General features: G+C 31.3%; 2 protein-coding genes across 2 annotated transcripts; both read left to right on the top strand.

Moving 5' to 3' along the window:
* LOC124891605 (uncharacterized protein Mb2253c-like) lies at positions 1-555 on the top strand. The gene has a single exon (XM_047403302.1). The coding sequence runs from the start codon at positions 1-3 to the stop codon at positions 553-555; it is 555 nt and encodes a 184-aa protein (XP_047259258.1).
* A 427-nt stretch (positions 556-982) lies between these two features.
* Positions 983-1,531, top strand: LOC124891606. The gene has a single exon (XM_047403303.1). It carries the CDS (start codon positions 983-985, stop codon positions 1,529-1,531), a length of 549 nt encoding a protein of 182 aa, XP_047259259.1.
* Positions 1,532-17,005: the final 15,474 nt, after the last annotated feature.

Here is a 17,005-nt window from a genome sequence, read left to right on the forward strand (position 1 = left end):
ATGCTCTTCGATGGATCAGCACGTCAAGATAGTGCAGGGGCAGGCGTCATGTTGATTTTACCAGAAAGACTAATCTTACCATTTTCATTTATTCTAGGTGAAACATGTTCCAATAATGCTGCAGAGTACCAAGCTTTAATTATTGGACTTGAAATGGCATCAGATATGAAGATTCCACAGTTGGATATCTATGGTGACTCTATGTTGATCATAAATCAAATCTTAGGCAGTTACGAGGTGAAGAAGGAAGATCTTACACCATATCATCGATACACTACTCGTCTGCTTAAAAGTTTTGATAAAGTGTTCTTAAACCACGTCCCAAGAGAAGAAAATCGTATGGCGGATGCTCTGGCAAACTTAGCTATGACGATGGCACTTGGAGAAAATGAGTCAACAAAGGTGCAAGTAAGTCATCGGTGGGTTATTCCCGGTTGCCTTAATCTTCAATTAGACGAAAGCCTCCATACATCTGTTCGAGTTGTTAAAGAAGAAGATTGGATAAAACCACTAATTGAGTATCTCAAACATAGAAGGATGCCCGAGGAGCCATGAAAAAAAGCAGAAATTAGGAGAAGGGCATCACGATTCATCTTCCATGAGGGGATTTTATTTCATCGTTCTTACAAAGGGTTACTCTTGTGGTGTCTTAAAAAAGAAAAAGCTCAACAAACAATGAAGGAAGCACATTTTGGCACATGTAGAGCACACCAATCAGGGCCTAAACTTCATTTTTCGCATCAAAAGGATGGGCTACTACTGGCCAACAATGGTGATGGACTGTCTAAAGCATGCCAAAAGGTGTCAAGCATGTCAATTTCATGTTAATTATATACAGGCTCCAGAGCGTCTTCATCCAACTATAGCATCATGGCCTTTCGATGCGTGAGGACTTGATGTTGTTGGACCTCTTCCAAAGTCATCAAAAAGGCAGATATACATCTTAGCTGCTATTAATTATTTCTTGAGATGGGCTGAAGCCATGCCGCTAAAAGAGATGAAAAAGGAAAATATTATTGATTTTATCAAGTCGAACATCATCTTTAGGTATGGCATACCAAGATACATAGTTACTGATAATGGAACACCCTTCAATAATAAGCTCATAAGGACTTTGTGCGAGAAGTTCAATTTTAAGCAGCATAAGTCTTCAATATACAATGCGGCTGCCAATGGTCTTGCCAAAGTTTTTAATAAAACACTTGATAACCTCTTGAAGAAAGTGGTTGCGAAAAATAAAAGAGACTGGCATGAGAGGATCGGTGAAGCTTTGTCAGCATATTGTATGACCTGTAAAACTGCTACCCAAGCGACTCCGTATTCATTGGTTTATGGCATAGAAGAAGTCCTTCCACTAGAAAAACAAATTCCATCTCTACGAATGGCGATCCAAGAAGGTCTTACAACTGAAAGTAATGCTCAACTTCATCTGGCAAAGTTAGAAGCATTAGACAAGAAGAGATTAGAAGCACAACAAAAGTTGGAGTATTATCAAGCTCGACTTGCTAGAGCTTTCAACAAGAGAGTGTGACCACAATCATTTCAAGTAGGAGACTTGTTCTTAGCAGTTTGAATACCCATAATCCTTAACAAACACATAGGTGACAAGCTTACATCTAAGTGGGATGGGCCATATGTTATGAAAGAAGCATATTCAAGTGGCACTTATAAGATCGTCGATCAAGATGGTGTAAGATTTGGTCCCATCAATGGCATGTTCCTGAAGTAGTACTTTTCATGAAGGTCGTCTACACTCCCTAAGGCACGAGTATAAACTGCATGTCCACTCCTGGCCCGCATAAGTCTAAACTGTGAATGGATCTAAAAAAAATTTAAAAAAATTCAAATCATCATCCTGAACTATGTTATGACTTGATCCTCTTGAGGTATATAGGCAGCTTAGAGTATGCTTTTACTCTACGTTCAGTCATATGAGTTAAAAAAGAGAGTGAAAAGGATGTGTCATTACTTGAGCACGGCAATAATACTTTGAAGTGACACAAATATCGCATGAATTAGATGTTTCTTTGCTTAGTTTACCATAGACGTGCAAAGGTGAAGAAACAAGTAAAGTAGAGCAGAATTTGATGGTATATCTAGATAAATCCGTAAAGGTTGTGGCCTTGATTTTTACATATGTTGTATATCTTGGTGTTATCTTTGCAACAAAAAATATGGCTCGTAATTCAAAGACTTCTGCGTCAAGTTATGAATATTCTACCATAGCCACTCAAAGTTGTGAAAGAGACCCTCACATTTCAAACTGAGCTGACTTCAATGATGAATCTGTACAAATTCATAATAGACAGCTCATAATTTAAAGACTTCTGCATTAAGTTATGAATTTTCTACCATAGTCACTCAAAGCTGTGAAAGAGATCCTCACGTTTTGAACTGAGCTGACTTCAATGATGTATTTGTAAAAACCCGTAAAGGATATGATCTTAATTTTTACATATGTTGTAGATTTTGGTGTTATCTTTGCAACAAAAAAGATGGCTCATAATTCAAAGACTTTTGCGTAAAGTTATGAAGTTTCTACCATAGCCGCTCAAAGTTGAGAAAGAGACCCTCACGTTTCAGACTGAGCTAACTTCAATAACGAATCTGTAAAAATCTATAAAGGATATGGTCTTGGTTTTTAGATATGTTATATCTCTTTGTGTTATCTTTACAATAAAAAAGATGGTTCGTAATTCAAAGACTTGTACATTGAATTATAAATTTTCTACCCTAGTCGCACAAAACTATGAAATTGGATAGATTCATGGTTAACTTCAAAAAAAAATTAATTCTAATTAACTGGAAAGAAGTTTGATTTTGATACATGTTGTCAACGGAGCTCAAATTTTATTCATGATTGGGTCCAAATTCATCTAGCTTGATCATTTAAAAAAGAAAACAGACGCAATGATATTTAAATGAAAGCTAAAGGTCACTTTTATTGCACCAAAGGCAAAAATGTCACTACATCATAATAAGCAATAAAAAAATCCTAAGCAAATATCTAAACTATGGGAAAGGTTGAAATTTCAGAATTTGTTGACGACTCACCTCAACCGCCTCTTTAAGTTTGGATAGTGTCTCCACTTCATCTTCAGATAATGGATGTTTCTCTCTAATTGCATGAAGCTCGCCCTCGAAAGTGATAATCTTCTCTTGGCTTTTACACAACCGTTCTTTCTGCTCTTATATTCATGAAATGGTCTTCTCCCACTTCGTAGATAAGAGCTTTAGTTCTTCATCAAACTTAGCAAGATTTGATTGGACGTCCTCCATGCGCACTTGCTCCTTGGTGTTTTCCTCTTTTGCATTAACAAGGCTTTGTTACACATCAGAGAGCAATTTTTTATGGTTCTGTTTAGTTATTTTTCAGGATGAAGATGATTTCATAGCGTCATACTCCTCATATGTTTTTATAAAAGCATTAACAGAGTCCTCTAGAGTAGAGGTATTGATGGCATTAATCCCTTTGAGGTCCTCCATAAGCATGTTCACACCATTTTTCAACTTTGAGAAGTCGTCCGAAGATTCAATAGAGAACATGGTTAGCCATTCATGCAATGCACCACACATCTGAAGAGTGTAAGACTTCTTAAAAGTAGAGATCGTCTCTTGTGGTTCAAAATTTGGATCAACAAATGATGATAAACACAATGAAGGCTAATGAACTTTGGGCGACTTAACTTGGGCAGCCACAACCTCTATGTTATTTATCAAAGCTTTTGTGATAGGAGGAGAAGATGTATCAAGGTAACTTGGACTCATAACGCCATCAAAAATGCCATTAAGCGTATCAGTAGAAATTCCTTGGAGATCCAGCTTAAAAAAAAGAGAAAGATTAGCAGGGTATTATTATTATTATTATTATTATATCTTTTTACAAAAAAAAAAAAAAGAAAGAAAGTAATTTTACTTGTTTTGCGAGTTCAGGCAATGGCATAATGGAGCTAGGGTTGTTAACAGGAAATGTCTCGCTATCTATAGTATCAATGTCCGAATCAACAAACTCGCTAGATTGGTCTTTTGCCTTCTTTCTTTTGTGCTTTCAATGTTGGTCTTGATCTCCTTCCGTTGAGCTAGTGTCACTATTAGCATCTACAACTTCATTAACTATGCAGATAAGTGGAATCTTATCTTCGAGTGGCATTTTGGTTGGCATCTTTCCACTATTAATCTCAAGCAAAGAAGAATCATTATTTCGCTTGCGAGTCTTGTTTGAAGCCACAGAATGAGTGCCTTTCAATTTCAATGAAGGAAGACTTGATCCTTTTCCAGTTTTCACCAACTTACCCCTTGAAGGTGAAGACTTAGAAGACAACGGGCTCATCGTTGACTTAACAAAGGAGGAAGTGGAAGACGTACCTTGTTCCAATGGACGAAAAGGAACTTTTAAGATAATTTTATTCTGTCCAACAAGGTTTTTTTGACCAATATACCACCAATTTGTATACCTATTGGTCACTAGAGTCCTTTCAGGATATGGTGGTATACTAATGGTTGAAGAACTACTAAGACGGGTGCAAGAGTCCCAAAGTTGTACCAATTCTTTTAGTGTGTCATCATATGGTCGTTTGATAAAGTTCCCAGGTAGGTCTTGAACAAATCCAAACTGTCGGCTGAATCTATGGGGACTATAAGGCTCCATGACAAAGTGATCACCACACCGGAGGGTAACGTAGCTCGAATAAAGACTAATGAAATAATCGTTCCAAGAACTAGACAATTCTCCATTGTCTGCTATAAATAACTCCTTGGGTTGTAGCATGGCCAAGGTGGGGAGACTACAGATATCGACATTCTAAAATAACCGTCTTGCACCAGAAAGATCAAAGTTTCTAGCCATCCTTTCCCCAGCATTCCTACACATACGAGCACCATTGTAATGACGTGCTTGATAGTAGGAGTTAAAATACGTACCAATACATCCATATACATATTGTATGGGAAAAATTATGTTTCCTGCACTTAAGTTTGTTGAAGTTTTGATCTCTGTCAAGCCTCTGTAGATACTAGTCAAAATGGGAATCGCTAGTGCAAACCTCTCCTCATGAGCCATTAGACTTGCAATCTTAAAAATGCTAGGACGGATGTGGTCAAGTTTCTTAATTGGAAGAACAAAATTTCAAATCTATCAAGCAAGAAAAGCAGCCAAGTTCATCTCTTCTTAAGAGACCCTTCCACACCTAACACGACGAAAGGGTCGTTCTCTTCTTCCGCTCGCGGTAAAAATGACATATCAATGTAGCCGTTGGGACTGTGATTTGACTTTGTTTAGCTTACTATTTAAGGCATTGCGGTGAGTCTCCTTGTACCGCTCCGGTCCTTCGAACTAAAAATTCACCCAATCACAGATAGAAACCTCCTTAGACGCACCATTTGAAAGCCGATAGAAGGCCAAAAATGCGTAAGCACAAGTTTTAGGCAAAAATGGTTTCCCTTGCTGATCTGTTTGTGACAATTCTTTGGTCGAAGGGACGACTTCATCAAATAAAGTTCCATGTACTGGAAGGCTCCCAATCATACACATATCCCACAATGAAATGTAAAGCTCACCAATGCCAACACATATTGTATTAGTCGAGGAATGTCAAAGTTCACAAAAGGCCTACAAAACATTCTCGTTGACGTCATACATGAATAAAGAGGCGAAAACAGCATTATAAATCTTAGTTCGTTCCAGCACCTCCTTGCTAAGGCTAAGGACATCCTCGACCCACTCCCAATAGCTAGTAATATAACAAAACTCACCAAATCCTGATTAGGGATAATTCCATATAGCACGGCCTTTATTCGAGCCTTTGGGGTATGTAGCAGCAGATTCTTTGTCATGTGTAGATGAATGCAACACAAAAGCAGTAGTATTAATGACCTTATTGAATTCAAGGACATCAATTTCTTCTTTTGTCGACCATTTGTTTAGATGAAGGGACATGTCAGGCGATCCTCTGTCAAGCGGGAAGGCACCTATTACCGGAGGATGAACTTTCAAGGTAAGGATGCTAGTAGGATAATATCGTTCATCGTTTGCTATTTCAAGTAGAGGATATGGTGATGTTTGGTCACAGATGTTCACCATATTTCAAAGTACTGAAAATATCTCTCTGTGTTTGAAGACCTGCCAAAGAAATTAAATTAAACAGTAAGTCTGCTAAAGGAAAAAAGAGTATCGCAAGATTTAGGCTGTAACTTCAAAAATTTACTTGAGAAAATGTAAAAGTTTTCTGATGATGGATTTCACACGTAACATAGATCTATGATTCTAATTTCCAATAAAAAATGGTATCTGATTCCAATACTTCCACGTCGAGATATGAAATTTATCGTGACGCTGCGCAAAGCTGAAATAACTAGCGAACCAAGATTAGAAGGCCAAGTTTGGAGAAATATATGGGATGATTAGGATACAACATGATTCTGGTTTACTTATGAGACATATATCTATGAATATATTTTCCAATACAAAAAATGACACCTGATTCCGATGCTTCTACATCGAGATATGGAATTTATCGCGACGCTGCGCAAAGTTGAAATAACTAGTGAACCAAGATTAGAAGGCTATTTTTTGGAGCAATACCTGGGACAATTAAGATGTAATTTGTTATTGGTTCCTGCGTGAGATGTATATCTACAAGTGTAGTTTTAAACGCAAAAAACGACTCTCGATTTTGATCTTCCTATGTCAAGATATGAGAGGTTTCATGAGACTACGCAAAACAAGTAAAAAGTGACGAAACAGAACTGAAGGTCTAATTTTGAAACGATACCTGGGTAGATTTGGAGATAAAGTGAGTGTCATTTTCGTGTATAATGTAGCCTCGCAAATTGAATTTCCAACACTAGAAGCCATTCGTGATTCAGACACCTCCACGATGCATTATGAAGCTTCTTCCACGGACGCCCCAAAGTGCCCGAAAGCTCAATTGTGAAAAAAGAGCAAAAAGAGGAGAAGAAAGGGAGTTGAATTTCTGTTCAGGATAAATTACAATGACTTAATGGGGCGGTGATGTCCTTATATAGATCTAAAAATCCCTAGTTTGATTTCGAAAAGGAATTTGCTGAACAAGTTGTCTTCAAGAAGAACTGGAACATCCAAGTGTCCAAAACAAGTCAAATTCCTAATCCTTTTTGAAGTGGGATAACATCATTATTTAATCCTATTAAAATTCGATATAAGACTAATACCTGAATTCTACAAGGTTTGGATATATTTAGTTTTAAATGGAATTTACATTCCTAAGGAAGGGATTCACGTTATTCTACCTAGATTATGATGAATTCGAGGAGTCGGATTTCGACAAAGTGCTCAAGTCTTGCAAAAAAAAATGAGGGCTCCAGAAATACTTCAAATCTCATCTCTAACATGTCCAACAAATAAAACACCTTAACGAGCTTTGAAGTAGGGGGCATTTATAGACACGTAAAATTTATTGGGTCAAATTCATATAAAAATTGAATTTGATCCATATTTTATTGGGTCTAAAATTATTTTGGGCTATAAAAATAATAAGTCCATTTTATTCCTCATCAAGGACTTCAAGGTACATCTCACCCTGAGGCCCAAACTTATGCCACGTGTCAAATGACGTGGCATCCCAGTCAAATTAAAGACTAATGAAGTAAGACCAAACTCATCAAATGATGTGGCAATCCAATTCAAGTTGAAGAGCCAATAAAACATCACCAAGTGCCCCAAATGACATGTTTTTTGCCAATCACAAGCAACCTTGTCACATAACATTTGTGATAAGATTGAAAATAGAATGGACCAATCAGAATGAGGCAAAAGGTGTTATTTACACTCGGACTGCCTACCTCCTACAATTATAAATAGGAGGGTTACACAATTTTCTGGGGTCATTCTACAAGCATTGGAGGAAGCTTTTGCATTGACTACACAGCTCTTCAGCGAATCGACTAACGGAGTTCTGCCCGGAGGTCAATTCGATAAGATGAAGTGCTGTCAAACAATTCCTGGAGATCCAAACAAATTTTTAGGATGCTCAAATCATCCGAAAGTTCAAGAATTATGCTACAAAGGCCCTCTAATTATGGAAAAATTTGGGAGAGAAGAATCGAGAGAATAACGAAATGGTACCCGCAAAATTACTTTAAATAAAATTATTCTTTTTGTTTATTTTTATTTTTTCTTACAGTTAATTTTTCGCACAACAAAAATTTGTTGGGAACAAATACAAAGTCTAAAACAAAGCTACTAGATCGGAGTCGAATCCGTTAACAACAATCTAGCTTCTCTTTTGATTCGTCGCTTACTAGTTCATTTGCACTCATTAACTTTTGACCTAAGACTTACATTTGTCATATAAATCCATTTATAAAATATGTATATTATATTACTCATTAATCTACAATTCAGTTAGTTTAAGAAGAACTAGAGTTTCCCGTTCATAACATCAAATTATATATTTAAACATTGCAAAGTTCCTATTACTGATCACTAGTGGAGCTATGATAAGAAGTTCAACTGAATATCTTTTGTCTAAAAATCAAGTCGTGTTGCAATAATAACGACATATTCCATGTAATTTCATAAAGCAGGGTCTGAAAAAATAATGTGCATGCATAAATTGAATATATATTTTTTATCCTATATAAGAAGTCACAATAAGCAGTTGAAGCAAGCTACTCATGGTTGACATGTCTGCTTCAGTTGCTTTAATCGTGATTACTATATTACCCCTAAGTAATTATTATAAGTCATTTAAGTATTAATAAATTAATGTTATTTAATAAAAAAAAGATAAAATAGATGTTTAAAATTAACTTACGTCTTATATGGGACCACTTAAAAAATATTCACAAGTATTTTTGTATAATAATTTTACTATGTCACTTCTAATTAGTAGAATAGAAGAAAAAATATTATAAATCACAATTATTAAAAACTTAAACTATTTAAAAAATATAATTGACTATCAGTGTAACAAAAGTTTGAACAACTTAAAATATTGTTATACAAATTTCATCAATCTAAATATAATAATATATGCCTAACTTAGAATTTATCGACCAAACAAATGAAGATTTTAATTAAATGATAAGATTATACATAACGTAAAATTTTCAAGGATCAATATTGGGTCGTGCGTAGCACGACGTAACCAACTAATTAATATACAAACTACATTGAATTCCTCTACCATTGAGAAAGATTCCAAGGTAGTGACAAGGAGTGTATAAAAAACTCAAAAGTTTAATACATTTTACCTTTGATAATGAAATTGGGCTACATTGGATCCAAGCCTTTTTTATCCGTGGTTTTTTAAGAAAAAAAAATCTAAAAATTACACAAATACACAATTTATGTTTTCAATATTACAAAAAATCCCAACTCCCTAAACATATTACAAAAATCCCAACATATACACAGAATGCTATGTATATGTCCGTTATGTTATGTATATTAATAGGGAGAGAGAGTAAAGTAATTAAAAAGTGGGAGAGAGTGTAATTACTTCCAAAAGAGTTGGTATTTATGATATTTATACAAAAAAAATTACTTGGTGTCCGATATCTACATTGAAGTCAAATTATATGGGCAAATCACATAAATATACAATATAAGAGTCAATGTTACAAAATCTACCAATAGTTTCAAATTTTCAAAATATACCAATAGAAAACTAACAAAACTTATCAAATAAGGTAAAAATAAAAACAAGTATCAAAATTGGATAAGGAATAATTGATATTCTTTCCTATAATTTCTCCTAATGTGTTTTCAATTCTATAACCAATTCCAATTCCTTTTTACAAAAAAAATTGGGAAAATTTTTAAAATTACTATAAAATTAACATACCCACACCGAAAGAACATAAAATTTGAAACCAGTAAGAGGGACTTGTTCTATTAGGCCCTATTTATTTGCACTTAATGGAGGTCTGAATCTGAATGGTTCAGACTTCAGCCCATTAAGTTCATTTATTTATTTTTTTAAAAGAGTCTCTTAATGTATCTAAAAACATCTTAATAGATCAGATATGAAAAGAAGTCTGAATAGCATTCAGACTCTTTTTAAAACATAATCCCTAACTCTCTCACTTTATTATTTTCTCTCTCTTTTCACGTTATCTCTCCCTCTCTTCACGTTTCTCTCTCTCTCTTCCTCTTACTTGCTTTCCTCCTCTTTTAGGTATGATTCACCAAAATTTTTTATAAATATTTTAGTTATCAATTTTTGTCTTTATTATTTTCTAAACTCTAAATTTCTATTTGCAATTTTTTATTTTGAATATAAAATTTGTAATTCTTTGGATAATAGAATCTTATGTGTGCCTGTTCATAACGTAACATTGAGCTTACTAATGATATTTTCACTCAGATTTCATGGTTAACAAATAAACATGTGTCCGTTCTTGTATTAATTAGTTATTCAAATACTTTAATATTTATGCATCTAAGTCAAAATTATATCTGATTAATTATTTTAGTTTGTTGGATCAGTTTAATTGACAGATTACTTTATGTTGAATTCAATTTTAATTTTTAATATATTTTTTTAATAATTTAAATAATTCAATAATTATATTTAACATAATATATTTATCTTTAAATATTTTAATTATCATTCAAATAATAATTTTGTTGTTTAAGTTAATACTTACGTAATATTTTTTTCATATAATATAATATTTTATTACTTTTTAAATTTGAATTGCATATTTATTACAAATAAATAAATTACATATATTCAGATGTTAAAAAACAAACGGTCTTAATCATTCAGTATTCAGATCTAGATACAGCATCTTAATCATTCAGATATCCATTCAGATTCAGACGTCTTAATCTTAAAAAAAAAAAATGCACCCTTATACTCTTTCTTTTTATTCACAAATTTCTTGTTCTTATTCTTCCCCCTCTCTTTTGATTGAATTTATTTTTGTTGTTCTTTTTTCTATTTTTTCTTCTTATTATTAATTATTTACCTCATCTTTATTTTTTTTATTTTTTCCATGTGTTCTTGGTTATCACAAGGAGAATATATAGTTACACAGATTGAATTTTTATGGTTTTCTTTTTTTGAAGAAAGATCTGGGAAGAATATATAGTTACACCAATTTTATATATTTTCAAACACCATAAAATTATTGATATACTTATTTCTATACATTTTAGGCCCCATAAAGTTATTGACATTCTAATTTTTATATATTTCAAACACCATAAAATTATTATTATTGGAAACCAATTTCTATATACTTTAGACACCACAAAATTATTATTATTGATACACCAATTTATAGATAGTTCAAACATCATAAAATTATTGATACACCAATTTCTATACAATTCATGCACCCTAAAATTATTAATACACCAATTTCTATACAATTCATGCACCATAAAACTATTAAAGACACCATAAAACTATTGGTACACCAATTTCTATACAATTCATGCACCACAAAATTATAACTACATCAATTTCTATACAATTCATGCACCATAAAATCATTGATATTCTTTCCCCATCAATGTCATCGGACAATTCTCGAAACTCGTTGAAACTATCAAAATTTATATTCCAATTTAACATCGCTTCACATGTCGTCGTCGTCTTCCCTTTACCGCCGGCTTCACGGCATCTTCACCGGAAAATCACAAAGTCATACATCAACAGCAACATATGAACTTATGAATGAAAATTCACCAACTTATCAATTGAAAATGATAGAACAAAGCCTTCTTGACGTAGAAATGCCTCTTCACACATACATGTACACACAAACAAAAAAAATGAGATCGAAATTTATATTTTAATTTAACGCCGCTTCACATGTCGTTTTCTTCCTCTTTCCTTTACCGCCGGCTTCACGGTATCTTTGTCAAAAATCACAAAATCACCGACAAGCTCAAAACCAATAACCCCAAGAATCAAACATTGCTGACAACTTCATACTTCTAAAAAAAACAAGAATAGTCCAACCATTGTTGACAAAAAATAAACACCCAAACTTCCAGAAAAAAAAGAAGTTCAACCATTGTTGACAACTTCAAAAATCATTAGAATCCCCGAAGTTTCGAAACCGCTGCATCAACTGTGAAAATGTCATCCTCCACCTTGGGTTTATAACAACAAAGAAAATCAAAAACAAATCAAAAAAACAAGACACTTAATTGGTAGGGGCGGCTCAATATATCGAGTGGCCTAAAGCGAAACTTCAAAATGAGGCCTTAATTAATTTATTCGAAGTCTATTTCTATAGCTATTTGAGATGCAAAGATATATGAATTAAATTGTTTTATAATGGACTTCTTCCAATATTTTCTTATCAATTGATAATATACTTAATTCCTTCAATTTCTCTTGAGACTTTTTTGATCGTAAGATTTTATAAATATTTTTTTTAGAATATTTCGGCTGAGACATTTTTAATGAAAACTCTATAAGCACTATACTCATTTGAAGAATAATATTGAAATCCTTGTATCTGCTTATCTTTCTACTCCATCCATCCCACTTTAACTGTTGTTTTAATTTATTTATAGTCATTACGAAAAGTAATAAATACAAGGTATAGTACTACAGTTTACTAAGTTATCCCTTTTTCTTTTTTAATAATTGAGCATTATTAAGAAGAATATTCTTTAATTTTAAAGGTAAAGTTGAAAATAATATTCAATTTTAGTCCTGAATTCTTAATTAAAGTGATAGTTTTTTGGAGCTAAAATGACATTATAATAAGATAAAAAATATTAAAAAGTACTCAATATGTTCTAATTAAAAAAAATGAAACTATAAACCTATAATTTCTAAAAATGAGGCCTCCAAAAATTAGGGGCCTAAAGCGTTAGCTTCGATGGCTTCATGCTGAAGCCGCTCATGTTAATTGGTTTCATATGTGAGTTTAGGGATAAATAAAAGCGGAAAAATAATAAAATTAGGGTTTCATATGTGAATTTATTATACGAAAAAATCACATAAATAGCAGTGCTTTTAATTGAATTTTTTTACAAAAAAAATAAAAACTGAATAGTTGATAGATTTTGTAAATAAAAACTATATTTTGTAAATACAAAATAATAATGATAGATTTTTAATATAGACTCTAAAATTGTATATTTATGTGATTTTTCCAAAAATATTTTAAAATTGAAATGTATATTAAAGGAAGAGATAGAAAATATTTTAAAATTTAAATGTATTTTAAATGGAGAGAGATAAAGTAGTTATGGGCTATCAATATACAGCCAAAAAAGTTGAGTTTGGCCATTTGATGTCAAGTTTAGGAGATTTGGCTATACATTGTCAATTTGAACCTTATGTTGTCACACTTGTTTAAACCTTATTTTGTCAAACTATATTAATTCTTATGGTCAAATACTACAATTTTCACTAAAGTGAATAATTTTTCGGATGAAATTATATTTGGAAAAGTAAAAACAAGTGAAACTTGTTTTCACTTTCACTTCTCTCACAAAAAGTGAAAACTAATTTCAATTTATATTTTTAATTCCAACTTCAACACAACTTCAAACTCTAACTCCAATTTTCCAACTCTAAATGTTTTTAATTTTCATGACCGAACACCTACTAAGAAGAATATTGATTTCTCAAACTCTTTGGGCCTCAATGCGTATTAGGCTAGACTAGGGGACTTGGAAATACATTGAAAAAATTACTAGTGACAAACTTAAGACAATAATTATAATAAATAGCAACACTTTTATAAAATTATATTTTATAGCAAAAGTAGCATTATTTTTCCGAATAACTCAACCTCACCGTGTTTCACTCCATTAACTTTACCTCTTTCCTATTTTCACTCCACTATTTCACTTCTCTCCAATCTAACCGTATCTTCTTTTTTGTTAATATTTGCCTTTTTTTTCTCCAATTGTAGATAAATATTTTGCTCCATCAAATAAGGTAAACATCAATTTACAGTTATTACATGTTATCTCTTCTATATAATTTATAGATTTGATATTTTTTGCATTTTTTTACTCAACCTTGTTAAGTACAGATTTGAAGCACACATGAAAGTTCACGTGGGATCAATTGATGAGGAATATGATGAGCAAGGAATTGCTCACATGATTGAACATGTTATTTTTCTTCGAAGTAAGAAATGCGAGAACTTTTGGGAACCGAGGCAAGATCAAATACTTACACAGATTTTCATCATATGGTGTTCTACATCCATTCACCCACTAGCATAAAGGTTTGCCAAGTTGTCATGTCATTATGCCTTTGAATTTGTTTTTGTTTCTTTCATGATCAAGTAAATGATCTCATAAATATAATACTCACATCAGTAATCAATTTCTTCTTTAACATTCCACTTCATCCTTTCTAAAGTTCACATATGTATATGTCGAGAGTTGTATTTATTACCGTTTAAGATATGAATTTGTATTTTATTATTTTATATGAGCCTATTTTATATTTTGCAAATAAATATCAAGATAAATAGTATAGATGTTTTATTACTGTTTTAAGATATGCATTTGTTTAATATGAATCTGATATGTATTTCATAAATATATATCAGAGTCATATTTATATTTTTTGTATGGTAATATACATATGGATATTCTTTAAATACATATTCAGAGCTATATGTATTTTTTGTAATGTAATATGTATTGTGTAAAAGAAAACATATGCATACTATGTATTTTGTATTATTTTCTTGTGAAAAGTACATGTAATATAGATTTATGTTATTATTTTATTCTATAGATGTCAAGTGATCATATATCAATGGCAAGAGTATTTTTAAAGTTTTCACCATATATTGGATGTCACACAGTTAATGATATTGAAGAACGTATTAAGGCGATGTTATCAAAGGAACAATACAAGATTTTTTATCATAAGAATATTTGTGGTGTCTACATGAAGAAGAATAAATGTGTAGTTCAAGCGCAATTAGACAGATGTATTATGTAACAAACATATTATATTTTTTGGAGGCATGTGAATATATTTGAATGTTGTATATACAAATGGATATCCATATGTATTTTTGTACGGTGTTGAATTTGTCTTTGAACTGTTCTATGTCATTCTAGAGGGTAACATATGTATTTATTTATATTTTTTACTATTTAAGATATGTATCATGTATTTTTTGATTATCTATATGTATATGTATATAGTTGACATTTTTGTTATAGAGATTTTGTGTCTTATATGTTTGTATATACATACGAGTCAGATATATATTTCTGTAAATACATATGCAGGTATAGATGTACATATGCAAATCTACATGTCTATTTATTTTGTATATTTTTTGAATATGTATATGTGATATAGATATTCGTCTTTTAAAAATAAAAGCTAGAGGTAGGAGAGTAAAAAATAAAAAATAAAAAATAAAAAATAAAAATAAAAAATAAAAGTAGAAAAAGACAAAAAGAAAAAAGAAAAATCAAAAAAAAAAAGAGAGAAATAGAAGCTAGAAATAGAAGTGTAAAAATAAAAGTGAAAAAAAAATAGAAAAATAGAAAAAAAATGAAAATAGGAAAAGAAAAGAAAAATATGAGAAAGGAAACAAAGAAAATGAAAAAGAAAAAAATAAAGAAAAAAGGAAAAAATAAGAGAAATAGAAGAGAGAAAATAAAGTAGAAAGGAAAAAATAGAAAAGAAAAAAATCAAAATGAAAAAAAACTAACAAGAAAAAAATTTAGAGATATAAGAGCGTAAAAGAGAGAGAAAAAACTAAAATGATGCTTTATTTTGAAAATTTGAAGACATAACACTCTTCAGACTTGGAAAAGGAATCTACTAGTTTGATTTGAAAAAGAAATTTTTTAGTTTGATTTAGAAAAGTAACCTACTAGTTTAAATAATAGTAATTTATGAAAAGGGAATCTACTATTTTAGATAGGAGTAATTTATGAAAAAAGAATTTACTACTTTAAATACATGAGATAATTATTTCTTATTTAACTCAACTAATTTAAGTAAAAAAAGGCAATAAATTTGATTGTATATGTATTTTAGTAGCAATACTTTTATAAAATACAAAATACAAGTTGTTATTTCAAGTAATTATAAAACAGTTGCTATGAAATTCTTAATTATGAGCATAAGTTTGTTACTTATGAAATTTCCCCTTTTTGTTGTATAATTGTGGAGTTCTGCTCTAATGGCAGAACACACACCATATAGAAGATTAAATAGAGGTATACCACTCATCAATTTAGTTTCTGATAATCCACCATCATTTAATATTGGATTAACTCAAGATGAAGTTGTTAAAGTGGATTCTACTTCTATACGGTCAAAGAAATAAGTGAAGGTCAAAGAGGAAAGGTCGAAGCACCAATGATTCAGAGAAGATGACCGAAATTATGAAACAAAAAGGATTGAAACAACATTCATCTCCGTAACCCTCAAAAATACAAAAATCTAAGAAAAAAATAAAAAAAATCAGAGAATCAAACAAAATTTCAAGTCCTGATGTTGAAATTTCTTTGAATATGATTCGGAAGAAGATAAAGACGAAGAGTTATTTGTATATGTATTTATTAGATAATGAGTGTTAATTTGTATATATGTACAAATTTTGTTGTATATATATACATTTGGGACATGTGCACGTATTTGTATTTTTGGACATACGTATGAAGTTTACATATATATTTTGAATAGTATTGAGATTGTATTTAGATTGTCCTATATCCTTTTAGAGGGTAACATATGTATCGATTTGTATGTATTTATTCTGTATATGTTTTTATTAGTTAATGGATACTCATTTGTATATATATATACAAATCTTTTATTATATATGTATATTTTCGGGGCATGTGCATGTATTATATATTTTACATATATGTATATGTATATGTATATGTATATGGTTTTCCTTTTTGTAATAGAGATATATGTCGTATATGCATATATATATACATAATAATCAGACATGTATTCTGTAAATTCATATGCAAATATATATATATGTATGTATGTATGTATGTATGTATTATTGTATTGTAAATAAATATGCAGATTTGTGTGTC

The sequence above is a fragment of the Capsicum annuum genome, unplaced genomic scaffold, assembly GCF_002878395.1.
Source record: "Capsicum annuum cultivar UCD-10X-F1 unplaced genomic scaffold, UCD10Xv1.1 ctg3848, whole genome shotgun sequence".
Classification (NCBI taxonomy): Eukaryota; Viridiplantae; Streptophyta; class Magnoliopsida; order Solanales; family Solanaceae; genus Capsicum; species Capsicum annuum.

Coding starts and splice junctions, on each gene's coding strand:
- LOC124891606 (XM_047403303.1), top strand. CDS start 983: ATGCCGCTAAAAGAGATGAAAAAGGAAAATATTATTGATTTTATCAAG.
- LOC124891605 (XM_047403302.1), top strand. CDS start 1: ATGCTCTTCGATGGATCAGCACGTCAAGATAGTGCAGGGGCAGGCGTC.